Genomic DNA, 21,942 nt, shown 5'->3' with positions numbered 1-21,942 from the left:
AAATGTTCCGTTTTATACTTAATACTTAGTGATATAACATCACGTGGCGTGTTCTATTTTTAACGATCTATTGTTAGTATTCTAGCTTGTATTTTTTAAAACTGTTCTTGTAATACCACTGAAGATGGTTTGCTATTTCCAGACCGAAATATTTGGTTAAATAAATATCTTTCTTGTGTTTACGTGCATTTATCATTCAGTCTTATGTCACAAGTATCCTTAAAACAGCAAACAGAATAGATGATGGGCACCATAGCAGAAAAGAATTATTGAAGAGGAATTACAAAATGCCAGTTTAACATAAATTAAAGATGCCAAGAAGCTATATTCTGGTTTCATCCTTTATCCAAATGTAAGAGAACAAAGTTTGTGCATGAAGTCACTTCATGACTGAGCTTCTTGTATATAGAGGCTGATGACTTCATATCAATTGCCTTAGTATCCCATAATGCAATGCACATATCCTTATGGACATGTATAATGCTATGCATTATGAAAAGGGCTATACCCAGACCATTTTTGACCTTTATTGAGGTCACATCAGTAGGAACCAGACCCAGGAGTGATATCAAGGTTGAAGTAATGGAGAAGTCATATTTCCAATTATAGAAGTGGCCCATTTTTGAAGTGACTCACACTCAAACTTTGGGTGTCAAAACTTTGGAAGAAACCAAGAATATAGCTTCTTGGCATCTTTAATTTATAGTATAACCAAGTGGAAAAACTTTCATTATCTGGTTTACATAATTCTTACCTGGATGAATGAATACCTAAATTAAAGACCTTGCTTAACCGGACTTCTTTAGAAAGAAGGCCAGATAAATTAGATTCATCTAAATAATTACTATAAAATAATTTATTCGGGTAGTTGTAAATCAGGGAAATGAGTTGTAACATTATACATGAAGATATTATGCCAGTCTGATTGGCAGTGGATAACATCTCTGTTTGCCAACCAACAGGCTGTTGGTTTGAATCCTACAATGGCATGGTTGTTTCTGAATGTCTCTCATTGGTAGCTCAATTTCATTGCCACATATGAGACCACCACTCTGATTATTTGATAGGTGAATTGGCCTTAAAAATTCCATGTTTGGTCTCTAGAACAATGTTTTGGATTAGCTAACCCTTAGCTCACCCATAATACTAATGTGCTATGGATTACAACCTTTTGTAGTTAATTATAGTGTGTACCTCCCACGATGAGTTTCTGACTCCATTGAGGTTAGATGTTAATAATAATAATAATTTACATTAAAATATAAAGGCAGTTTCCTGGTTGGTGATAGGCAGATTTCAGATATAGAAATCAGGCAGTGTGAAATTTCTGCTTATGTACATATTGTGGATTCTAGTCCTAAATGGTAAAGTTAGAAATAAAACCTTGACTTGTTAAAATGTTGTGGGAAAGTTTGAATAATAATTAAAAAAAAAAAAGGATGGAGCTAATAGAATACCTCTGGATTTCTTCTTTAGACTGATTAATTTTAAAGTTTAAAAACTAGAACTATGCTTCAGTTTTTAAACTTTAAAAATTTAATCAAAACATTAATAAAAGTCAATTAAATAAACTGGCTGTTGGGCAGGGTTTTTGTCTTTTGAGTAATGCAATACCACTATTTGGTATTCCAAAGGTTGCATTTTTGTTTCTTATTTTCTATAAAACAATAATGACTTGATTATCCTTTTTTTTATGTTATTGATTTCTTTATTGTTGATAGTGATATTGTCAGAGTTGTTCATGATACGCACATATACACGAGAAATTTGAAATAAGGAGCCATTGTCATCTTATTCCGAGCAGGATAAAACGATGTAAGAAAGTTAAGCTTAAAAAATCAAAATTGATCAGCTCTCAGATCTGTACATTCAAATATACAAATATTATTATTATGTGACACCTCCAGGGTGTCCAAAGACTCAGTGAGGGAGGGCACCCACTCCACAACTCTCTGTCTCCATCACTCAGTCCACCAACTACAGCAAACTGCAACTGCCATCATCATCTATAACAATGCCATCTACTGGCCACCACCACCACTAGTATTTTCACAGATAATCACAAATATCCATGCTCACAGTGGGATTTGACCTGCAGCCTTTTGGCTGGAGAGCAGATATGCTAACCACTCAGTCAGCCAGGCTGGCATGATTAGGAAAAAACATGAAAGTGTAAAAAGAAAGAACCAAATTTCTGGTCTCTGGAATGTGAATGTCGAGCATGAAGAAAGGTTGAGAAAACAAAATCTGTAAAGGATAGTAGATGTTAATATAGGAGATGTTAATCTGGTAATAAATATCCTGACAGGATAGAGACTGTGAAAGTTATAGCAGGATGGGAGGTTACTTTTGATAGCAAGTAGCTGTTCTCACTCTAGTGGCAAATTAGGAGGACATAGTGCTGGCTTTGAGAGTATGGTGGAAAGAGGAAGTGGGCAGTACAGAATACATTCAGTGGACAAAACATTAAAGATTGGGGGTGATGGGAAGTTGACACTGGCATGCCCTGAAGTCAATACACTGTTGGGAAACCCTGAATTGGGACTTCCCAACAGTGTATTGCAATCGATGAACATGGGTAAATGTGGCGATCTTGGCAACTTTGATTGTGAAGGTATTATTGGTTCAAAACAAATTGGTCATTCTGTTGCCAGAATGAATTCTTACCACTCTACCAAGCAGTAAGAACTCTAGGGTTCTCAAGGACAACCATACGAAGAGTCTCCACCACAAATATACAATTAATGGATGTACCAGTGCCCAGTGAGCAAGTGGTGGCCAACCACATGCTCACTGGGCACTGGTACATCCATTAATTGTTCATTAATTGTTCATCTACATTGATCCCGGTCATGTGAGCATGACCGGGATCAATGTAGACTGTCCAGGCTTGTACAAACCAACAGCAGTAGCACAAATTATATCCAGTTGCATAAATTAAAAATGCCAAGAAATTATATTCTTGGTTTAATCCTTTATCCAAGTGTAAGCAAACAAAGTTTGCACCTGAAGTAATTTTAGGACGGCATAATTTGTATATAGAAGCTAATGACTTCACAACACTTGCCTTAGTATCCCACAATGCAGAGCACATATCCTTACAGACATGTATAATGCTATGCATTATGGGAAGGGTCTCTACCCAGACCAGGTTTGACCTTTATTGAGATCTCATCAGTGGGAGCCAGACCCAGAAGTGATACCAAGGTTGAAGTAATGTAGATAGATGTTGGATGATGTTGAACCTTGTATTACTTCTGAGTCTGGCTCCCAATGATGAGACCTCAATAAAGGTCGAAACCAGTCTGGGTAGTGACCCTTTCCAGACATGTCCGTACAGACATGTAACATAGCATTATACATGTCTATAAGGATATGTGCTTTGCATTGTGGGATACTAAGGTAAATTATGTGAAGTCATTAGCTTCTGTATAACAATTGCCCAGTCCTGAAATTACTTCAGGTGCAAACTTTGCTTGCTTACACTTGGATAAAGGATTGGATTAAACCAAGAATATAATTTCTTGGCATCTTTAATTTATGTTATAACCAAGTGGAAAAACTTCTAACATCTATCTCTAATCCAGAGTATTGAGTTCCTGATCCCGTAGAGGTCTCTTAATAATAATAATAAGATGAGAACAGCTTCATGACAAGTACATGATTCAGGCTAGATGAATAGCAAGTGTAGTAAGGAAGAGGGTATTGGAATATGAGAGAAGACTACTGTGGGCCAAGAAAAATCCCAGCCAATTTTTTTTTGTTATGTGGCCAGTAGGAAAAATAATAACTACAGGAGAATGAACTTACAGGTGACTTATGCCAATGATATAACAGAGTCTTTTGTAATGGTTACTTTATCAGGGTATTTCATTGTGGTGAAACAGGTGGAAAGGAAAATAATGAATTAAAGGATTCTAAGTGATTGAAATGGATGTGTGTGAAATCTTAAGTTCTCTAAATGTGAAATAATGTTATCAGACAGCATTTCTGAGATTTCTCCACATTTTGATCAACGTGATAAGGAACTGACAAGAATTTATTGTGATATAAATACAGTTGTTTTCTGAGTAATATACACTAATTCCTCCACTTGAGAGAAAATGAGCCAGTCAAAGTGAACAGATACAAAACAAGAAAAAAAAATTCATATCTACAGCATAAAATAAATTCTTTAAAAGTACTTTGAACAATCAGAATAAGTAACTATGAACAAAAATCGTCATACACACAAACATAAACGGCATGTTCATCAGCATTATCAAATATATATTTAAGTATTTCTGGTATTTTTAAAGCGCTGCCTGATACCAAACAGAGTTTATTGAAGTAAACCATGCTTTCAAAATACTGGACATATTTAAGTATATATTTGATATTCTTGATGAACATGCCACTTATATGTGTGTAATTTTTGTTTGTAGTTGCTTATATCCTGATTTTTCAAAATCCTTTTAAAGAGTTTATTTTATGCTGTAGATATGATTTGTTCCCTTGTTCTTCATCTGTTTACTTTGACTGTCTGATTTGTTCTCATTTTTTTGGTATATATACATTTGTTAACTCATTAAAATAATAATAATAATGATTGTGGCATTTCTTCATTTTAGCTTTAAATATCTGTGCTGTGCAGCACAATTAGTATTACAGGCCTTAACTTTAATTTAGAAATAAGCATAAAGATACAATTTCATTATTTTATTTCATTATTTTTTTTTTATAAAGAATATTATCAGTCTATATTTCCCTCCGCTTCAATAGTGCATATTCAGGAATTCATATTCTATTTTTTCCCTCCCCTTCAATAGTGCACATTCAGGAAAACTTGGAAGATGATTTTATTAAAGAGGCTCTTAAATCTGTAAGTATTCCTTTTTTTTTATTTTTTTTTATAAGATTTAAATTAACTTTTGCTGTTTTCTTGGAACTTTGTTTAGCTCTGCTCAAAAGTAAATATTCCATTATCTTTTTTTTCAATGCACTATATACTTAGGTTTGGGTTAACTTGAACTGTATGCTGTTTTAGTGAAGTCCAGCTGATCTACATTACCTTTCATGTCATTGGGCTTGTTAGTGCCTCTTAGTCTATTTACCAGGCATAAGCATTAAACCAGTATTCTGAAGAGAAAAGCTTAGGTGTTGGTGGTTATTCTGAAGTGCTTAACAGTGTATAAACACCATCAAAAGGAGAAACAGTAATTAATTTATTGAACTGCTGATTTTGTTGGATGTCTAATCAGCATCATCAGAGCATAAATTACGACTCTGGTGACACATAGTATTCTAGACTTATGGAAATGTTTCAAATTGTAATCAGTGTCTTAACTATTGTACCCCATCCCCCACTAGTCAGTTTCTATATGAAATTTTCTGCAAGCACTCAACACAGCTACACATAACTCAACAATTTAGATGATGCTTTTACCTATTCTTACCATGGCTTCTTGCTCACTGTACAAGTTAGCTATCAACCTGATAGTGTGTTGAGGAAAACCTATTATTTTCATTACGTCTCACAGTTCCACATATTGAACACAGTCAAAAGCTTTAGAGTAGTCTATGAGACACATTACCACAAGGAGTCTAAATTCTTTATACTTTTCTATGTTCTGTCTAAGGCAAAGTATCTGATCTCTGGTACCTTTACCTTTCCTTTCTTAAAACCTGTTTGTTCCTCAGGCATCTCTGCCTCAACTTTGACCTCAATCCTATTTAGAACAATATTTAATAAAATTTTGCTTGCTTGAGAAATTAAACTAATAGTTCTATAGTTCTTGCAGTCCTTCATATCTCCCTTATTGTGTAGTGGTATGAAAACCCACTTCTTCCAGTCTCTAGGCCATGATCCTGTTCACAAGGACATATCCTTGTGATCAATCTATGAAACACTCTTATCCCTCCATCCCCTGTGGCCTTAATTAACTCGGCTGGGATTCCATCTGCACCTGGGGCCGTATTGTTGTTAAGTTATTTAACTGCTCTTTCAACCTTATGCCTAAGTGGAAGAAATTGCAAATCACAATTTCCTTCTGAGAGTGCTCCACCAAATTTTCCTTCTCCTCTCTGTTGTGCAGTTCCTCACATTCTTTCCATCTTTTTCTGATTTTTGTTCCATTCCTGTCTTTGACATTCAAGTTGAGCTTAAACTTGCACTTTAGGTCATGAGTTAAATGAAACATCCTTTTATAATTGTGCCTTTCATCTGAAACTCTATCTCTTCACATTTATTAGTATAAAAACTTTCCTTGTCCTTCCTGATGGCTCTTCTGACTTTTGTATGTTATCTCTTATATTCCTCAGATCCTGTGTCTGTCTCTTTATTTCTGTTTCTCCCACAACCTTCTTTTGATTAGATCCCATGTTGAATCTCATATCCATGGATCTCTTAGTCTTCTAATTGGGCCTAGATACTTCTTTTCTTGCTGTATCCTATATTATAACCTTGACTCCTTCCCAAAGTATTTAAGGTGCGTTCTCCTCACTAGTCTCCAAGATCATCCAACCAAGTTATGTTTCTTCTGTGAACCCACTAGGGTTCACATAAGAAACATCTAGTCTAGTGGGATGTACCATTTAGTCGGAGTCTCAGTCTTACCTTGGCTCTTACTAGCTGATGGTGTATACCACAGTCTGCTTCATGACAACTATGCACATCAAAGATGCTTCTCTTCTACTGTTGGAGAGCCAGGATGTAATCACTCTGGTGCCTTGACTAATCATTGTTAGATGTCCAAGTATAGGTTCATCATGGGTGTTTCTGGAAGCAAGTATTGGTAATAACTAATCTTTTAGCATGGGCAAATTCCAACAATCTTTCACCACGGGTGTTACCAAACATGCTTCAATCAGGACTAACTCTTATACTCTTTCCCACTTTTGCATTAAAGTCCTCTAAGTTTATCTCTCCTTGGTAGGTAGGCAGTCCAAAACAGTCTGTAGGTTTTTGTAGAATTCCTCACTCTTTATCAGGCCAATCTGTGTGGGGTGGATAAACTACCACAATTGGCACATTGGAAGGATAAGCCTTAAGTCTAATACAAAGTATCCTTATACTCTTATCCTGTCATTAATGGGATTATAACCAGGAATGGCTCTTACTCAAACTGTCTTCAGCATCACAGCTATCCCGTGATGCTTTGAGTCACTTCCTAAATAAACAACTATCTTACTATCCTGTCTTTTGAAGTGACCTTCTCCATTCTATCTGGTCTCTGTTTCTCATGATGTCAATTTTACACCTCTCCATATCTTTATAGATAATATCAAGAGTACCCATCTGTAGACCCCCATACATTCCATGTGCCTATGTTAAGTTCTCCTCTAAGATCAATCCCATACCATTTGTATTCCTTGTTTCATTGATTTGTGTTGGAGAATGTAATATTCTTCTTGAACCGGACCCTTTGCTTAAGCCTTGAACTTGGCTCTGATTATTTTGCATGACAGCTGATGCAGCATGAGATGTGTTATAAGGCACAACCATATTAACATTTTGGAGTGTAGTCACTGAAAGAAAAAAAAAGTGTAGGGTTGCAGAAGCTTTTTTCACATATCTGAGAGGATTTGGTCCCACTTCATTCCATGTTGGCCAGGTGAGTTGGGACTTCAGCCTACTAAGTGCAACAAATACCTAGGAGAGAAGGCAGACTCTCACTGCATAAGACAAATTAAAATAGCAAAATAGGAAAAATTCATCCCTAGCCCTTGAATACTCTAATAGCACTGGGGAAAAGGAGCAAGAAAAGAAAGAAGTAATGGATACAATAAAACTACCATTCAATAAATTATTTATAATTATCATCTTTCTGCTAGACTACAATTTGATGTGAAAAGAATTTCAATACCTTACTTTAAAGGAACCTCAGCACAAATAAGGATTCTTCATGAATTCAATCTGATTATATAAAGAAACCTGTGGAGAATTCATGACTAAATAAACACACGTAAAACCACAGTTAAAAAAACCTCTTACTGTGGTTTTACGTGTGTTTATTTAATCATGTATTCAATCTATATGCTTCCTTCAAACCTGCTCAGAAACTGTTTTCCTTCCTACCATCAACAAGGAATACATTGCATCTCGTTCCTTACTAGGTGGTTATCAAGTACCCTGCTTATGTTATCTTTCCTATTTTGGACAGACAAATTGTTCTGCCTTGATTAGAATTGAAGAACATCAAGACTTTATTAACATTTTTGGAATCTGACAAGTCTGGCCTTGCTTCTAATGCTGTTGACACTAGCCCAGAGTTCTTTGGAACCAGACAAAACTTCTTTATCCCAGCAACTGTGAATTGTGAAATGTTCAGAAAAAAAAAAAAACTCCCCAACCTGAACCCATCAGACTGTATGTCATTATCCATATTTTGGGAAGTGATCACTAATTGTTCATGAATTTTAATTTATTTTTTAAATAATTATTTTAAATAATTTTTTAATAAAAAAAAAAAAATCAGCTAACGCCTTTTTTTTATTCCCGTATACGGGAGTAGGCGAGGCCATTTAGCCCTATCTAACTTTTTGGAGACTGAGTGGGCAGTTCAATCTCCACTGATACTCAATCAGAGACAGATGGCCCAAGGCTATCACTAATTAAGCGGTACGCAGTGAAGAGAGACGGCTCAAATGCGCCGCCATCTCCTGGTCCCTAACCCTAACACAATATATTTTTTTTAATGTCTGAAATAATGTGGGTTCTACGGTCGATTTTCTTGAGTTTACAGGACGAAAAACCCGAGTTTCCAGGAGGAAAAACCTGCTTGCCCGTGCCAGAGATCGACTAACTCGGGAACCAGTCGAAAAAAGGCTTAGAAAAAGTTCCTCTAGTCGCCGACTAGACTCGAAACCAAGCCTTCCTTCGTGCGGTCAAGCGCGGTGGTGTGCAAATGCCACATCCACTGAGCTACACAGGCTCTATAATATAATAATTTTTTAATATTTATTAATTTTTTTTATTTATGCACTTACTACAATTGTTCCTTTGAACTCTAATAGTGTAATATCATATACTTAGCTGTGACTGAGACATGAGCTAACACATGATTTATGACTCATTATTTTGAGTCATCTTTTGAATGTATAATAGTTAACAATCTATTTCCCTGATGACGATGTTTATGTAATGTTGGATGAAATACAGCTAATTCTCTTTTTACACGGCTTTTTTTTACACGATTTCGAATAACACGGTTTAGAAAACAAAAGCAATTCTATTTTTACACTGTATATTTTGATTTAACGCTGTTCAAATGATGCTTATTTTTAAAATTTCTGTTTGAATTCAGTTCTGTTAAAAAGGGTATTTCCATTATAATTATCATTTCCTAGTATGGTACATATGTACTTAAACCTGAATTTTGGGGAACCCTGCTTGATGTTTTAAATATCAGGGATTACTCTATGCCAAAGAAACTAGACAAATGCCAAATAGAAATCACAAAATAGTGTTGGTGGTGGCTTTAAAGCAGCTAAGGATCGTGTGACTCTATGAGGGCGGTTTGAAAAGTTCTCGTCCTAACAATGAAAAACGAATTTATTATTTCGAAATTATTTTTATTTTACAACATAATCTCCCTTAAGACTAATACATTTATTCCAGCGCCATTATCCCATCCCTGTAGTTGTTCTCGGTAAAATCTGCAAAATACCCCCTCTACAGCTGCAATCACCTCTTGATTCAAAGAAAAACGCTGACCAGAAAGGAAGAGTTTTAGTTTTGGGAAGAGATAAAAGTCAGAGGGAGCCAAATCTGGGGAATAGGGTAGGTGTTCCAACAATTCATAGTGCAGATCCCTTAATTTTACCATTGCCAAAACACCTTCGTGGGCAGGTGCATCGTCCTGATGAAAGATTAATTTTTTCTTTTGTAAACCAGGTCTTTTGTCATGAATTTTTTCGTTTAGTCTGGTTAAAAGATTGGAATAATATTCCCCAGTTATTGTTTTACCCTTTTCAAGATAATTAATAAACAAAATGCCTTTAGCATCCCAAAACATTGATGCCATGACCTTTCCTGCTGATGGAACGGACTTTGTCTTCTTTGGCTCTGAACAACTGGCTTCTGTCCACTGTTTTGACTGCTGTTTGGATTCTGGTGTATAATGGTGAATCCAAGTCTCATCCATAATAATAAATCGATGTACAAAATCAGTTTTATTCTTGTTAAAATGCTGTAAGCAATGTTCAGAGATGTTCATGCGAGTGCATTTTTGATCTGCTGTGAGTAAGCGCGGTGCCCATCTTGCACAAAGCTTTTTCATTTGCCAATTCTTCATGCAAAATATATCCTACATGTTCTTTTGAAATGCCTGTAGTCTCAGTAATTTCATGCACTTTGACTCAGCGGTCATCCAGTACCATATTGTGCACTTGATCATTGATTTCTGGTGGTGTTACACTTTTTGAACGTCCTTCACATGGATCATCTTCAAGACTGGTACAGCCACGTTTAAACTCAGCAGCCCATTTCTTAGTTGTTGAAAACGAAGGAGAAGAGTGCCCATAAACTTTTATGAAGTTCGAATGAATTTATTTTGCCATTAAACCTTCTTTTACAAAGAATTTTATAATCGCACGATATTCAATTTTATCCACTTCAAGGGATTCACATAACACTTTTGCTTCAGACATCTGTATAAAACAAACTACTTGATAGAATGACTTGCAATTTCACATGGAATGCTTATGACGGATTTACCAACTTAGAATAAAAAATCTTGCCGATAGTGTTGCCATCTAATGTTGAAGCCAAGAACTTTTCAGACCACCCTCGTATTTTTGCAGCAATGCTTCATAGATTGTATATTAAAACCATTACTCATTAATCAATCCCTAACACTGTGAGCAATGAAAGGTGTGGATTTTAATGCATTCCAGTGCACTGGAAGGCAAATGAAAAAAGGTTGGGTTACAAAAGAAATTTTTAATGAATGGTTCCATCAATGTTTTGTTCCAGAAGTTAAACACTATTTGATGGTAAAAAATCTGGACTTTAAAGTTTCATTGATTATAGACAATGTGCCTGTCCATCCTGTTTTAGAACACCCAAATGCGGAATGTTGTTTATTGTTACATAATACAATATCCTTAATACAACCACTAGACCAGGGTGTGATCTCTAACTTCAAAACTTAATACATAAGAAGAACATTCAAATACATTTTGGATAAACTAGATAAGGATAATTTACTAACAGTTATTGATGTGAGAAAGAAATTTTCTATTTTTGATTGCATCAAACTTGCTTGGAGTTGTCAGAATTGAAACCATCAACTTTAAATGCATGCCGGAAAAGCTACTTGGCCAGAATGTGTGAAAAAGAAAAACTCTGTACCTTTGCATACAACTGAATATTCCAGTATCATTAGATTAGCACATGCAGTTGGCAGAGAAGGATTTGATGATTTTTCATCTGCAGATATTGAAGAATTGATGGTTGACAAGACTGTTAATGATGACAAAATAATAGAAGCTGTCCTCAATCTCTATGAAAAAGAAAAAAATGATGATGATGAAGAGATTCTACTCACTGTGAGATTAATTAAAGAAGGGCTTCAAATGGCTAGTAAAATTGCAAAGTCATTTTCCTACATATGATCCAGTACTGAATGAGCTGAACAGTTTAAATGTGAACTGAAGTCGTGTATGGTGCGATATGAAGAATTATGCAAAGATCTAGTCAAAACAGGATTTCAACGATTAATTACAGAGTTCGTGGTAAAAAAAAAAAATCAACCTTCAGAATTATTGGAAATTAGTGCTAATTTTTGCCATTGCAGTATGAACAGGATGGCTGAAGTGTTTCGAGTGATGGAAGTGATTTAATTCCAGTCTCACACAAAAGAATGCAGCTACTATCAAATAGTGATGGCAAATAAAATTTAACTAATAACCATATGCACAGGTGTATTTGGACCTTTTCAAATTTCTCTTTTATTAGCGACACTCTATTTTCTTTAAAAGATGAATGTGTGAAATATGTATGTGTGTGTGTGTGTGTTTTGTTTGAAAATAACTTATTGTTCGTATCGGGTTTTCACATCTGGAGCCATTCTTCTATTTTTTCATATGCACTGTATTTTTTTTTACACTATTTTCATTTACACGATTTTTTCTGGAACCAATCTACCATGTAAATGGAGAATTGGGTGTATATTGGAGTTTTTGAATAAATTCTATATAATTTTTTTTTGTTACATGTTTAAGCCGTGAAAGTTACTTTATAACATATTACATGAAGTTTGTTCGCTAAGTGTCTAGCTGAATTGTGTAGGAATATTAACTAGCAGCTATTGCTTATTTCATGCTTTTATACATGATTATGGAAATGACGGTAGCTAGTCTGGGGAAACGGCATTAAAAATACTTATAGAAAATGCATAAGGTAGCATTTAAAGGTCAATGAGAAAGATAATGTGAATACTGAGAACAGTATTCTAAATGAATTTAGGTTTAATATAGTACTAGTAGTTATACAGATGAGGAGTAGTTTGATGGCAAAGAACAAGTTTTTCAATATGTCTGTGCCATTGAATATGGATGTGTGTGTGTGCTGGAAAAGGCTAGATGTAGGTCCAACAGGAGAAAATTGATCTTGATTGGAGTATTGATGGAATATTAACAAAGATAAGGTAGTAAAGTGAAATGTAAAGTGAGGGCAGTCTACTTCACTGAAAAGCATATTCTTCAAAATGCTATGTGAAGTCATTAGTAAGCATAGGGGGAAGAGAAGTACCTTGTGATAAGTGAAATAGCTTGAAGGGCTATTTCACTTATCTCAAGGGTGTATATTATCTACACTGTTATTCATCATCTATATGGATCATATTATTGAAGGAAAGTGGCATTAAATCTGATATCAAAATTGGATATGTTAATCTCAGCTCTTTACTTTAAATAATTCCGTTCAAGTCTGGATTCCCTGACTAAATTTGGGAAACTATAGAACAAGTAAAACATTTCAGTTAGCTTAGGCACAATTTTTAGTGAAGATGGCAAATTAGATACGAAAATAGACAACAGAATTAGCAAAGCTGACACGATAAAAGCTGAATTAGTATATTGTTTTAATATTGTTTTAATTTAGTATTGTTGGTTCAATACTAAATATGATGACAAGATTGCAGAAATGCTGAAACTGTGCAATCATAAATCTAACATATTTGCTGCTTTTGATAATTTACTTGCTAGTGAAAGTCTGGTTGATATAACATCATTGTGTGAGGGAATGAACCCTTAAGGTTCATAAAGTAGTGCTATCCACAAGCAGTCACTTCTCTACAGCTTATTTTTAGAGAATTCAAGCATTCATTATGACATTTAGGAATATGAATTTTAATGACTTAAAGTTGATGGTTCAGTGTATGTACCATGGCGAAATTAATATTTCGCCACGGTATTAATATTTTGTGGGATATGCTTTCATCATTGTTAAAGTCTGCAGAGTTGTTAAAAATTAAAGATTTTTTGGAAGTTGTAAGTACAATGATACCTTGGAAGGCATACAGGAGAGAGCTTCAGGTAATGATCATCAGGAAGCAGGGAAACTGAATATGAATAGTCATATTGTGTCGGGCCAAAGAAAGCTGCTATCGGCTATGGAGACACAGATAAGTAAGAGTCAATGAGGGAAATGGTCAAAAAGACCTGTGATGGACTTAGATCATAACATTACAAAAAGTCAAATGCTATCAAAAATTGAACCTTCTAATTGGTTGTTTGATATAGGTGATGTTAAGCAAAAGTTGTCAGGGGTTAAGCATTCTGAAATGCTGATTTTCATCCCGCTTAGTAGAATTAAACTAGACGAATATTTGAAAACATCATTTGACAACTCAAGTGACAGTGTCATAGATGAATTGGTGTTATTAAAGGATAAGGAGTATAGTCATCTCTATCATCTTTCAAGTGGTCTTGGCCTGGTTGCTGAAGACCAACTGTCAGGTGAATCTATACATACAAGTGTAATGACCCTTCCAGTTTCTGATGTTTCAGTCAGTACTCACCTACCAATCAAAACCTTGGGTCCTGATGACAATAATCCTTTATTTTCTAGTTTTGAAAAGTCATCAGAATCTACCATTTCTTCTGTAGTTGCAACAGATGTCAGTCCAGATTACTTAACATCTTCATCATCCTGTGTATCTATGATATCACATCTTCTACCTAATGCCAAGGTAGAAATGAAAGATTGTACAGACCATTTCACATCTTCTAATGCATCTACTGTTTCACCAGTTTTATTTGACTCATATAAACACCGAAGTATTCATGAGATATATGATGGTACATCTGATTTGTCTACTGTTTCAAGTTTAAGTGAACATCAAGACTTCACATTTAAGTGTGATCAGTCACATAGGAAACATGCCTTCTTTATACAGTCATATCCCAATGTAACTGATAGAAGTATATGGAGTAAATTGTACAGGTACAGGTTCTCCTGGGACAAAGGAACTAACATTTTTAAATGACTGGAATATATTTTATAATTTTGAACTTACCAATTTGTATAGCTTATCCTGCAGCATTCCAATATGTAGAAAGTTTTTTTAACTTGGGTATACTATGTTAAAGATACCAAGCAATTTTATAAGCTAGGTTTTAATTCTTTTTTCCCAAGTGAAGCAAACAGACAAATAAGTCAAGTCTGCACCTGAATGCAGTTCATGTCTAAAGCAACTCGTAGTAAAAGTAGAGTAAGCTCCGATCACTTTCCTTAGCATTTCCCCCTAATGCAAAGCACATCCCCCTTGCGGAGATGTATGATGCTATGCATTAAAGGCGAGGGCCACTATCCAGATCGGTTTCGACCTTTATTGAGCTCTCCCATGATAAAGAGTAGAAGTGCCTCAAGATGACAGGTATACTATACCTGTGTAGCTTAGTGGAAGTGGCATGTGCCATCCATGAAGAAAGAGTATCATGTGTTCTATTCTAATCACCGACTAGAAGACTTTTAACTAGCCTGGTTGACTGAGTGGTTAGCATATATCTGCTCTCCAGCCAAAAGGCTGTGGGTTCGAATCCTGCCATGCATGGGCATGGATGTTTGTGATTATTGAAAATAAGAGTGGTGGTAGTGGTAGCGGGCAGTACATGGTGTTGGTGTAGATGATGATGATGATAGTTGCGGTTCGTAGTAGTTGGTGGAGACAGAGTTGTAGAGTAGGTACCCTCCCTCGATGAGTCCCTTGGACTCCCTGGAGGTGTAACGTAATAATAATAGTAGTATACAGAGGGCAGTTCATTTGAGGTTATTTGGTGTGAGATAGAGATCAACAGGATGAAATATGTAATTGGTTGCTGCTATAATCCAATCGGTGTAAGGGAGAATGTAGATGGTATGCATTGCCAAATTTGCATGATGAGTGAAAGTCGAGTAATTATTATGGGTGATTTTAACCAGGGGGCACATAGACTGGGAGAAGGAATGGTCACAAGAAAAGAAGGAAATAGAGTTTATACAGTTGATAGAGATAACTACCTGAGAGACTGGTTGATGGAGAGATATCAAAGAGTGGTTTATGAAGGAGCTCAGTCTATGAGAAGGCAATGGGCTAATGGTATACCTGAGGACTCGGTATTTGGCCCTCTGTTATTTAATTTGTACATTAATCAAATTGGAAATAATTTGACAGGAAATATCCACTTGTTTGCTGATGCAAAATTGGGAAGAGCGATATCAATGAAAGCGATGCAGATATCTTGCAAGATGACTCAAATATGCTGGTGGTGCAAAGATAAATGGCTGTCAGTTTAACATGGCTAGGTGTAAGGTGATGCACTTTGGGAGGATGAGATCACATGCTATATACTGTATTAATGGCACTGAACTGTTGACGAGGCAAGGGACTTGGAGGTGATTGCAAAAACCACATCATATTACATGGTTGTTGCCTTATAAAGTGGAACATCTGAACTATTGCACATAAATCTGGTCATCTGCATTCTTTGGTGATGAAGAAGTGGTGGAGAGGATCCGGAGGTGAGTGACAAAGATTGTTGTAGATCTGTGGAATGTTTCCTATGAGGAACGAGCTCCAAAAACTAGCTGATAGGTATAAGAGAGGAGATATGATAGAAGCATATAGGTTATGAAAGGAGTTTTATAGGATTGATACTGATTACATTTTTCTGTATAGTGCAGGAAGAGAGAAAATGAGGGATTCATCCCTGGATATTGTGTAAAAGTTGGTTAACGAGGGTATTTTCCCTACTGAGTGTTCCTGGCAAGATCTATGCAAGTATACTTGAGAAACGGTTGAGGAGAATTGTGGAAGAAAAGCTTGGTGAAGAACAAGTTGGATTCAGGCCAAATAAAGGCTGTCAGGATCAGATCTTCACTTTATGACAAATAGTTGAGAAAGCATGGGAATATAACAAAGATCTGTATTTAAAGACATATGACAAGGTGCCAAGAGAGAAGCTATTTAATACGCTACAGTTATATGGTGTCAATGGGGCATTATACCAAGCAATACTTAGTCTTTATTTGAGTTGTAAGTCAACAGTTAGAATTGAAGGAAGTACAGGAAGATGGTTTAATGTTAAATCTGGTGTGAGACAAGGATGTACATTATCCCCTCTGTTAGTCATTATCTATATGAATCACATTATGAAGGAAAGTGGTATTAAACATGATATCAAAATTGGAGATGTTAATGTCAGCCGTTTGCTTTATGCGGACAATGTTATACTTCTAAATAAATCCGCTACAAGTTTGCAAGATTCCCTGACTAAATTGAATAACTGTTGTAATAGATATGGTATGAAGGTCAGCATTAAAAAGACAAAGACAATGAAAATATGTAGAATTGTTGAAAATGTCAAATGTGTTGTGAACGGGGGACCTGTGGAATAAGTAAAACATTTCAGCTACTTAGGCACCATTTTTACTGAAAATGGTAAATTAAATATGGAAATGTTGAAAGTTTATTTTTCACTTGGTTAGAGTATAATAAATTTAGTTTAATCTTTTATCCAAGCGTGAGCAAACAAAGTTTGCGCCTGAAAGTATCTTCAGGACTGGGGTAAGGTGGTACAACACCAGGCCAACTCGTTGCAAAGGTGGAGCAAGATACCAACACTCCTGTCTCAGTATCTCCTATAATGCAAAACACATCTCCTTGCGGATATGTCTAATGTTATGCATTAAGGGAAGGGCCACTACCCAGACTAGTTTCGACCTTTATTGAGGTCTCTTCAGTGGGAGCCAGGCCCAAGCTGAGATACCAGGCAGCAGCATTCGCAGGTCATCTCTACCTATAGGAGTTGCCAAGGCCTGGCTCCCACTGAAGAGACCTCAATAAAGGTCGAAACTAGTCTGGGTAGTGGCCCTTCCCTTAATGCATAACATTAGACATATCCGCAAGGAGATGTTTTGCATTATAGGAGATACTGAGACAGGAGTGTTGGTAGCTTGCTCCACCTTTTCAACGAGTTGTCCTGGTGTTGTACCACCTTACCCCAGTCCTGAAGATACTTTCAGGCGCAAACTTTGTTTGCTCACACTTGGATAAAGGATTAAACTAAATTTATTATAAATATGGAAATAGGCAACAGAATCAACAAAGCTGGTATGGTAGGCAGTCAATTGAATAAATTCATATGGAATAAGAGAGAAATTAGTTGGAACACTAAATTAGCTGTATACAAGACAGTGTTCAAACCAGTTTTAACTTATGGATCTGAGAGCTGGGTCAGAAGTAAAACACTTGACCAAAGACTAGAGACCGCAGATATGAGAGTCCTGAGAAAGATTAGAGGCGTGAACAGATGGCATCAATGGCAATATCATATTAAAAACGAGGATATTAGGAATGAACTTGACATTGTCAGCATCCAGGAATGCGTTAGCAGAGCTAATCTCAGGTGGTATGGTCACTTAAACAGAATGGGCAAGGAAAGATTAGCAAAACAAGTGTTCTCTGCCAGGTTGGCAGGAAAACGACCCAGAGGAAGACCAAGATATAGGTGGATTGATACGGTACAAAGTGCGTTAGACGATAGAAATATAAGATCTGATAATGTTGGAGTCTTGACAAGTAACAGACTGATTTGGAGGAAAATTGTAGATAGGAAGTTAGTAATGATGTAAATTTTTCATGTAGTACTATCATATCCTGTAAATCCCTTGAAGGTACATGTCAGGAATTTGATGATGATGAAGAACAATAACATTTTTTTTTTTTAATAAAAGTAACTGTTTATGAAAATCTGCAGGAACACAGAAAATACCATCTGCATTCTCAATGAGAAATTTATGGAACATATAAAAGATTATACAACATTTTATATTATATATAGAACATATATAATATAAAATATTATAGCTATCTGGGCACAATATTTTAGTGAAGATGGCAAATTTGGAAATAGATAATAAAATATGCAAAATTAGTATGTGGGAAGCATCCAATAATTTAGAAGAAATAAGAGAGAAATTATCCAAAATACTAAAGAAGACGTATACAAGTCAGTGTACCAACCAGTTTTAAAATATGGTTTTCACAGTTGGGTTAGAAATGAAACATTTGATCATAGAACAGAGACCACAGATATGAAAGTTTTGAGCAAATGGTAAGAGATGGTACGGATGTGAGCAATGGCAAAATCTCATTAAAAATGAAGATATTAGAAAGGATCTCAATGTTAGTATGTACTCATTTAAGAATATGTGAGTGCATCTGATCTGAGCTAGTATGGTTACTTAAACAGAATATGAAAGGAGAGTTAGCAAAACAGGTTTTGATGCTAGGATTTAAAAAAAAAAAAAGAAGAAGATCCAGAGAAGGACTCTTGATCTAGATGGATTGATGTAGTTAAGTGTGCCTTAGAAGAATGAAAAATAAATTTGGAAGAAAATTGTTGTCATTATTACTACTAGGAAGCTAGTAGTAATGATGTAAATTTAATAATGTAGTACTATCATATTATCCTGTACACCTCTTGAGGGTACATATTAGGATGATGAAAAGAAATGAGCTGTTTATTATCATTGTAATAATGAGATATTTGGCTTATTCTCGGTGAGCCAAAGATGAGGTTTGTTCTCACTGAGAATAAGCCAAATATCTCATTATTATGTGATATTGTATTATTATCATGTGATATTGTGTTATTATGTGATATTGAACATTATTATCATTGTATATTACAATGATAATAATGTTCACTATTATCTGGTCTGGTTTTTAGTTTTGATGTTAACCAGCTCTAACCTAGCCAGCACTAAGAATCCCACTTCACATTTTGGGATAAATGTTGTTTGAAAGGGCATACAATATTTAATGATCTTCACTGATAGGGCTGATTATTGAGAATTAATTCATAATCAAAGTAATACAAGTTATTTTTGTTTAAAAAATTCTTGTTTCATGAAGCCACTATAAACAGTTTCAAAAATCTGTCCATCCCTTCAAAAAGCTGAAGACAAAAACAATTGAGCGTTTAGTGTCCTGTCATGTCCTTCCCTAACATGATTGAATTACAGTTTTAACTGTAATTCAATCTTTAACAATTTCATGCATATCTTGGGTGCTAAAGCCTTTCCTTTGTATGCAAGAGTAAATAGCTTTTACTTCTGAGTAAAGTGTGAATACATGGCACAAATCTTCCTTTTAGAACAATAATGGCTTTAGTACCATTCATGCTTATCCTGATATATTTCTTCCATTCTCTGTTGTTTGTTTGGCATAATATAAAATTGTCAAAGTTAGCTATGCCTATAACTAGGCTGTTTAATTTATGTCTCAACTCTGACAAAGTCACAATGGGACAGAAAGTGGATAAAATAATTCCTTCGCACAAAGAAGGGTCTTTTATTTATTTATTCGTATGGAGTTTCCTCCCTTTTTCTCCCTTGTCCCTTTTGGGGTGAGTTGAGCCCCCCCCCCCTCATGGGGGTTAAGTATTTATGGCTATAGATCAGTGTGTGTTCACGGGGCTGGTTTGCCTGCTTGCGGGATGAAAAACGTCACATGAACTGGCGGAAAAAAACCTACTGCCTGTGCCCAAGACCGGCTAACTTGGCTATGGCTGAAGAAGATCCTCAAATTCCTCACGTCTTCGATGGGAATCGAACCTGCTACACTCCTTCCCCAGTCGTATGGTTGTGAAGCGCACAGCCACTAGGCTTACTGTGTGGACAAAGAAGGCTCTAAGATTGCAGTACCAAATTATAACCCAATCAATATATCAGGAGTGTTGGTAAAAGTACTGGAAAACTTGGTCAAAGAGAGAATTCAGGAATGGGTGGATAAGAATATGATATTCTCTGAGGATCAGCATGGCTTTGTGAAGGATTGTTCATGCTTTAGTAACTTACTAACTTTTTAAGGTATACATTTTTGGTCGTTTTTATAGATAGAAATACACTTTTATTAATACAGACCAGTATTTTACAAATAAACATTTATTAAAACCTACCAGTTTCGCCAGCAAACTGTCTGGCTTTTTCAAGGTATTACGGAGATATGAAAGTAAATGCAAATTAAAAGGAACATAAAAAACGTTGTAAACCAAACTAGTATCTATGGTTACACGTTTCGCGTGACAGAGATGGCTTATTGTTCTTATTCATTATCACGCATGCGCGTTTGTTGTAGACTTGCAATGTGATTACTGGCCAGCTGCAGTTCAGATTGACTGAGAGAGAGGATCAAGTTTTTCCACGAACTGTCGAGAATTATACCCTGATTTCTGTTGAGGTTTCCGCTGGTTATTAGTACTATTGTGGCTTCCTTAAAAACACGATGCCTGTAGTCGTCATCGAGATATGGCATGGAGCTGTTAAAATACATAAACAGGATATACCTCTCCGTCCAATAGTTGATGGAAGATCATCACCAACCTACTTTTTGGCAAAACATCTTGCACACTTATTAAATAATAAAATACGATCATCAGAATCCTATATCAAGAATAGTCAACATTTTGTAAATAAACTCCAAGCCATTACGATTGCACCAACTGACATGCTAGCCAGCCTAGATGTTGTATCCCTTTTTACCAATGTTCCAGTAGACGAGGTAATAAACATCATCCAAGACCTCTTTCCTCTAGACATCACACAGATGTTTAGACACTGCCTTCAATCTAATTTCTTCAAAGTTAACAACACCATATACCAACAATTAGAAGGCCTAGCAATGGGTAGCCCACTATCACCATCTTGTGCAGACCTTTTCATGGAAAAACTTGAAAAAGAAATTCTCTCTGCAATCTCTCCGAAACCATCTACATGGTGGAGATATGTGGATGATATATTCATCATATGGCAAGACAGCTTAGACAACCTTAAATCGTTTGTGGATAAAATCAACTCAATACATAGCAAGATAAAATTCACTCTGGAAGTAGAAAACAACAACCAACTACATTTTTTAGATATTTTGATAAAAAAACAACCTAACAGTGTCAAATTATCCATTTACAGAAAGCCCACAGATACTGGATGATATCTTCACTATACTTCAAACCATCACAAGTCACACAAACTGAGTATTATCCACATGTTGAAACATAGAGCCAAAAAGTTTATATCAGAAGAGGAGGATACACAGAATGAACTCTCACTAATAGCCAACACATTATCACAAAATGGATACCCTCAAAACATCATCAAAAAATATCTATACAATGACAACCCCAGACAAGAAGAATCCCACCGTCAGCACGTTTCTACTGTAGTGATACCTTTCATCAAGTCAATTTCTTATCAAATAGCAAGAATACTAAGAGCCCACAACATCAGAGTGGTCTTCAAACCAACCACCAACATCAGACAAGTTTTAGGATCTCCAAAAGATAAAGTTCCTTTCTACAAATATCCAGGAGTATATTACATTCCCTGCTCCTGTGGTCTTGCCTACATTGGACAAACTTCACGAAGTTTAGAAATTAGACAAAAAGAACATGTTGGTGACGTAAACCACAACAGAA

At 35.7% G+C, this 21,942-nt stretch overlaps 1 protein-coding gene across 1 annotated transcript in view; it reads left to right on the top strand.

Annotated features, from left to right (window-relative positions):
• Window positions 1–21,942, top strand: part of Vps52 (vacuolar protein sorting 52) — a 273,390-nt gene that overhangs the window by 19,197 nt on the left and 232,251 nt on the right. Inside the window, exon 3 of the mRNA XM_090396657.1 lies at window positions 4,809–4,861. Coding sequence (XP_090252783.1) covers window positions 4,809–4,861 — 53 coding nt within the window. The remainder of the gene's footprint in view (window positions 1–4,808; window positions 4,862–21,942) is intronic.

The sequence above is a fragment of the Typopeltis vanoorti genome, chromosome 8 (assembly GCF_054136105.1).
Source record: "Typopeltis vanoorti isolate ZY-2024b chromosome 8, IOZ_Tvanoo_1.0, whole genome shotgun sequence".
In the NCBI taxonomy this organism is placed as follows: Eukaryota; Metazoa; Arthropoda; class Arachnida; order Uropygi; family Thelyphonidae; genus Typopeltis; species Typopeltis vanoorti.
The sequence above is the reverse complement of the archived record's forward strand: the minus strand, read 5'-3'. Positions and strand labels throughout refer to the sequence as shown.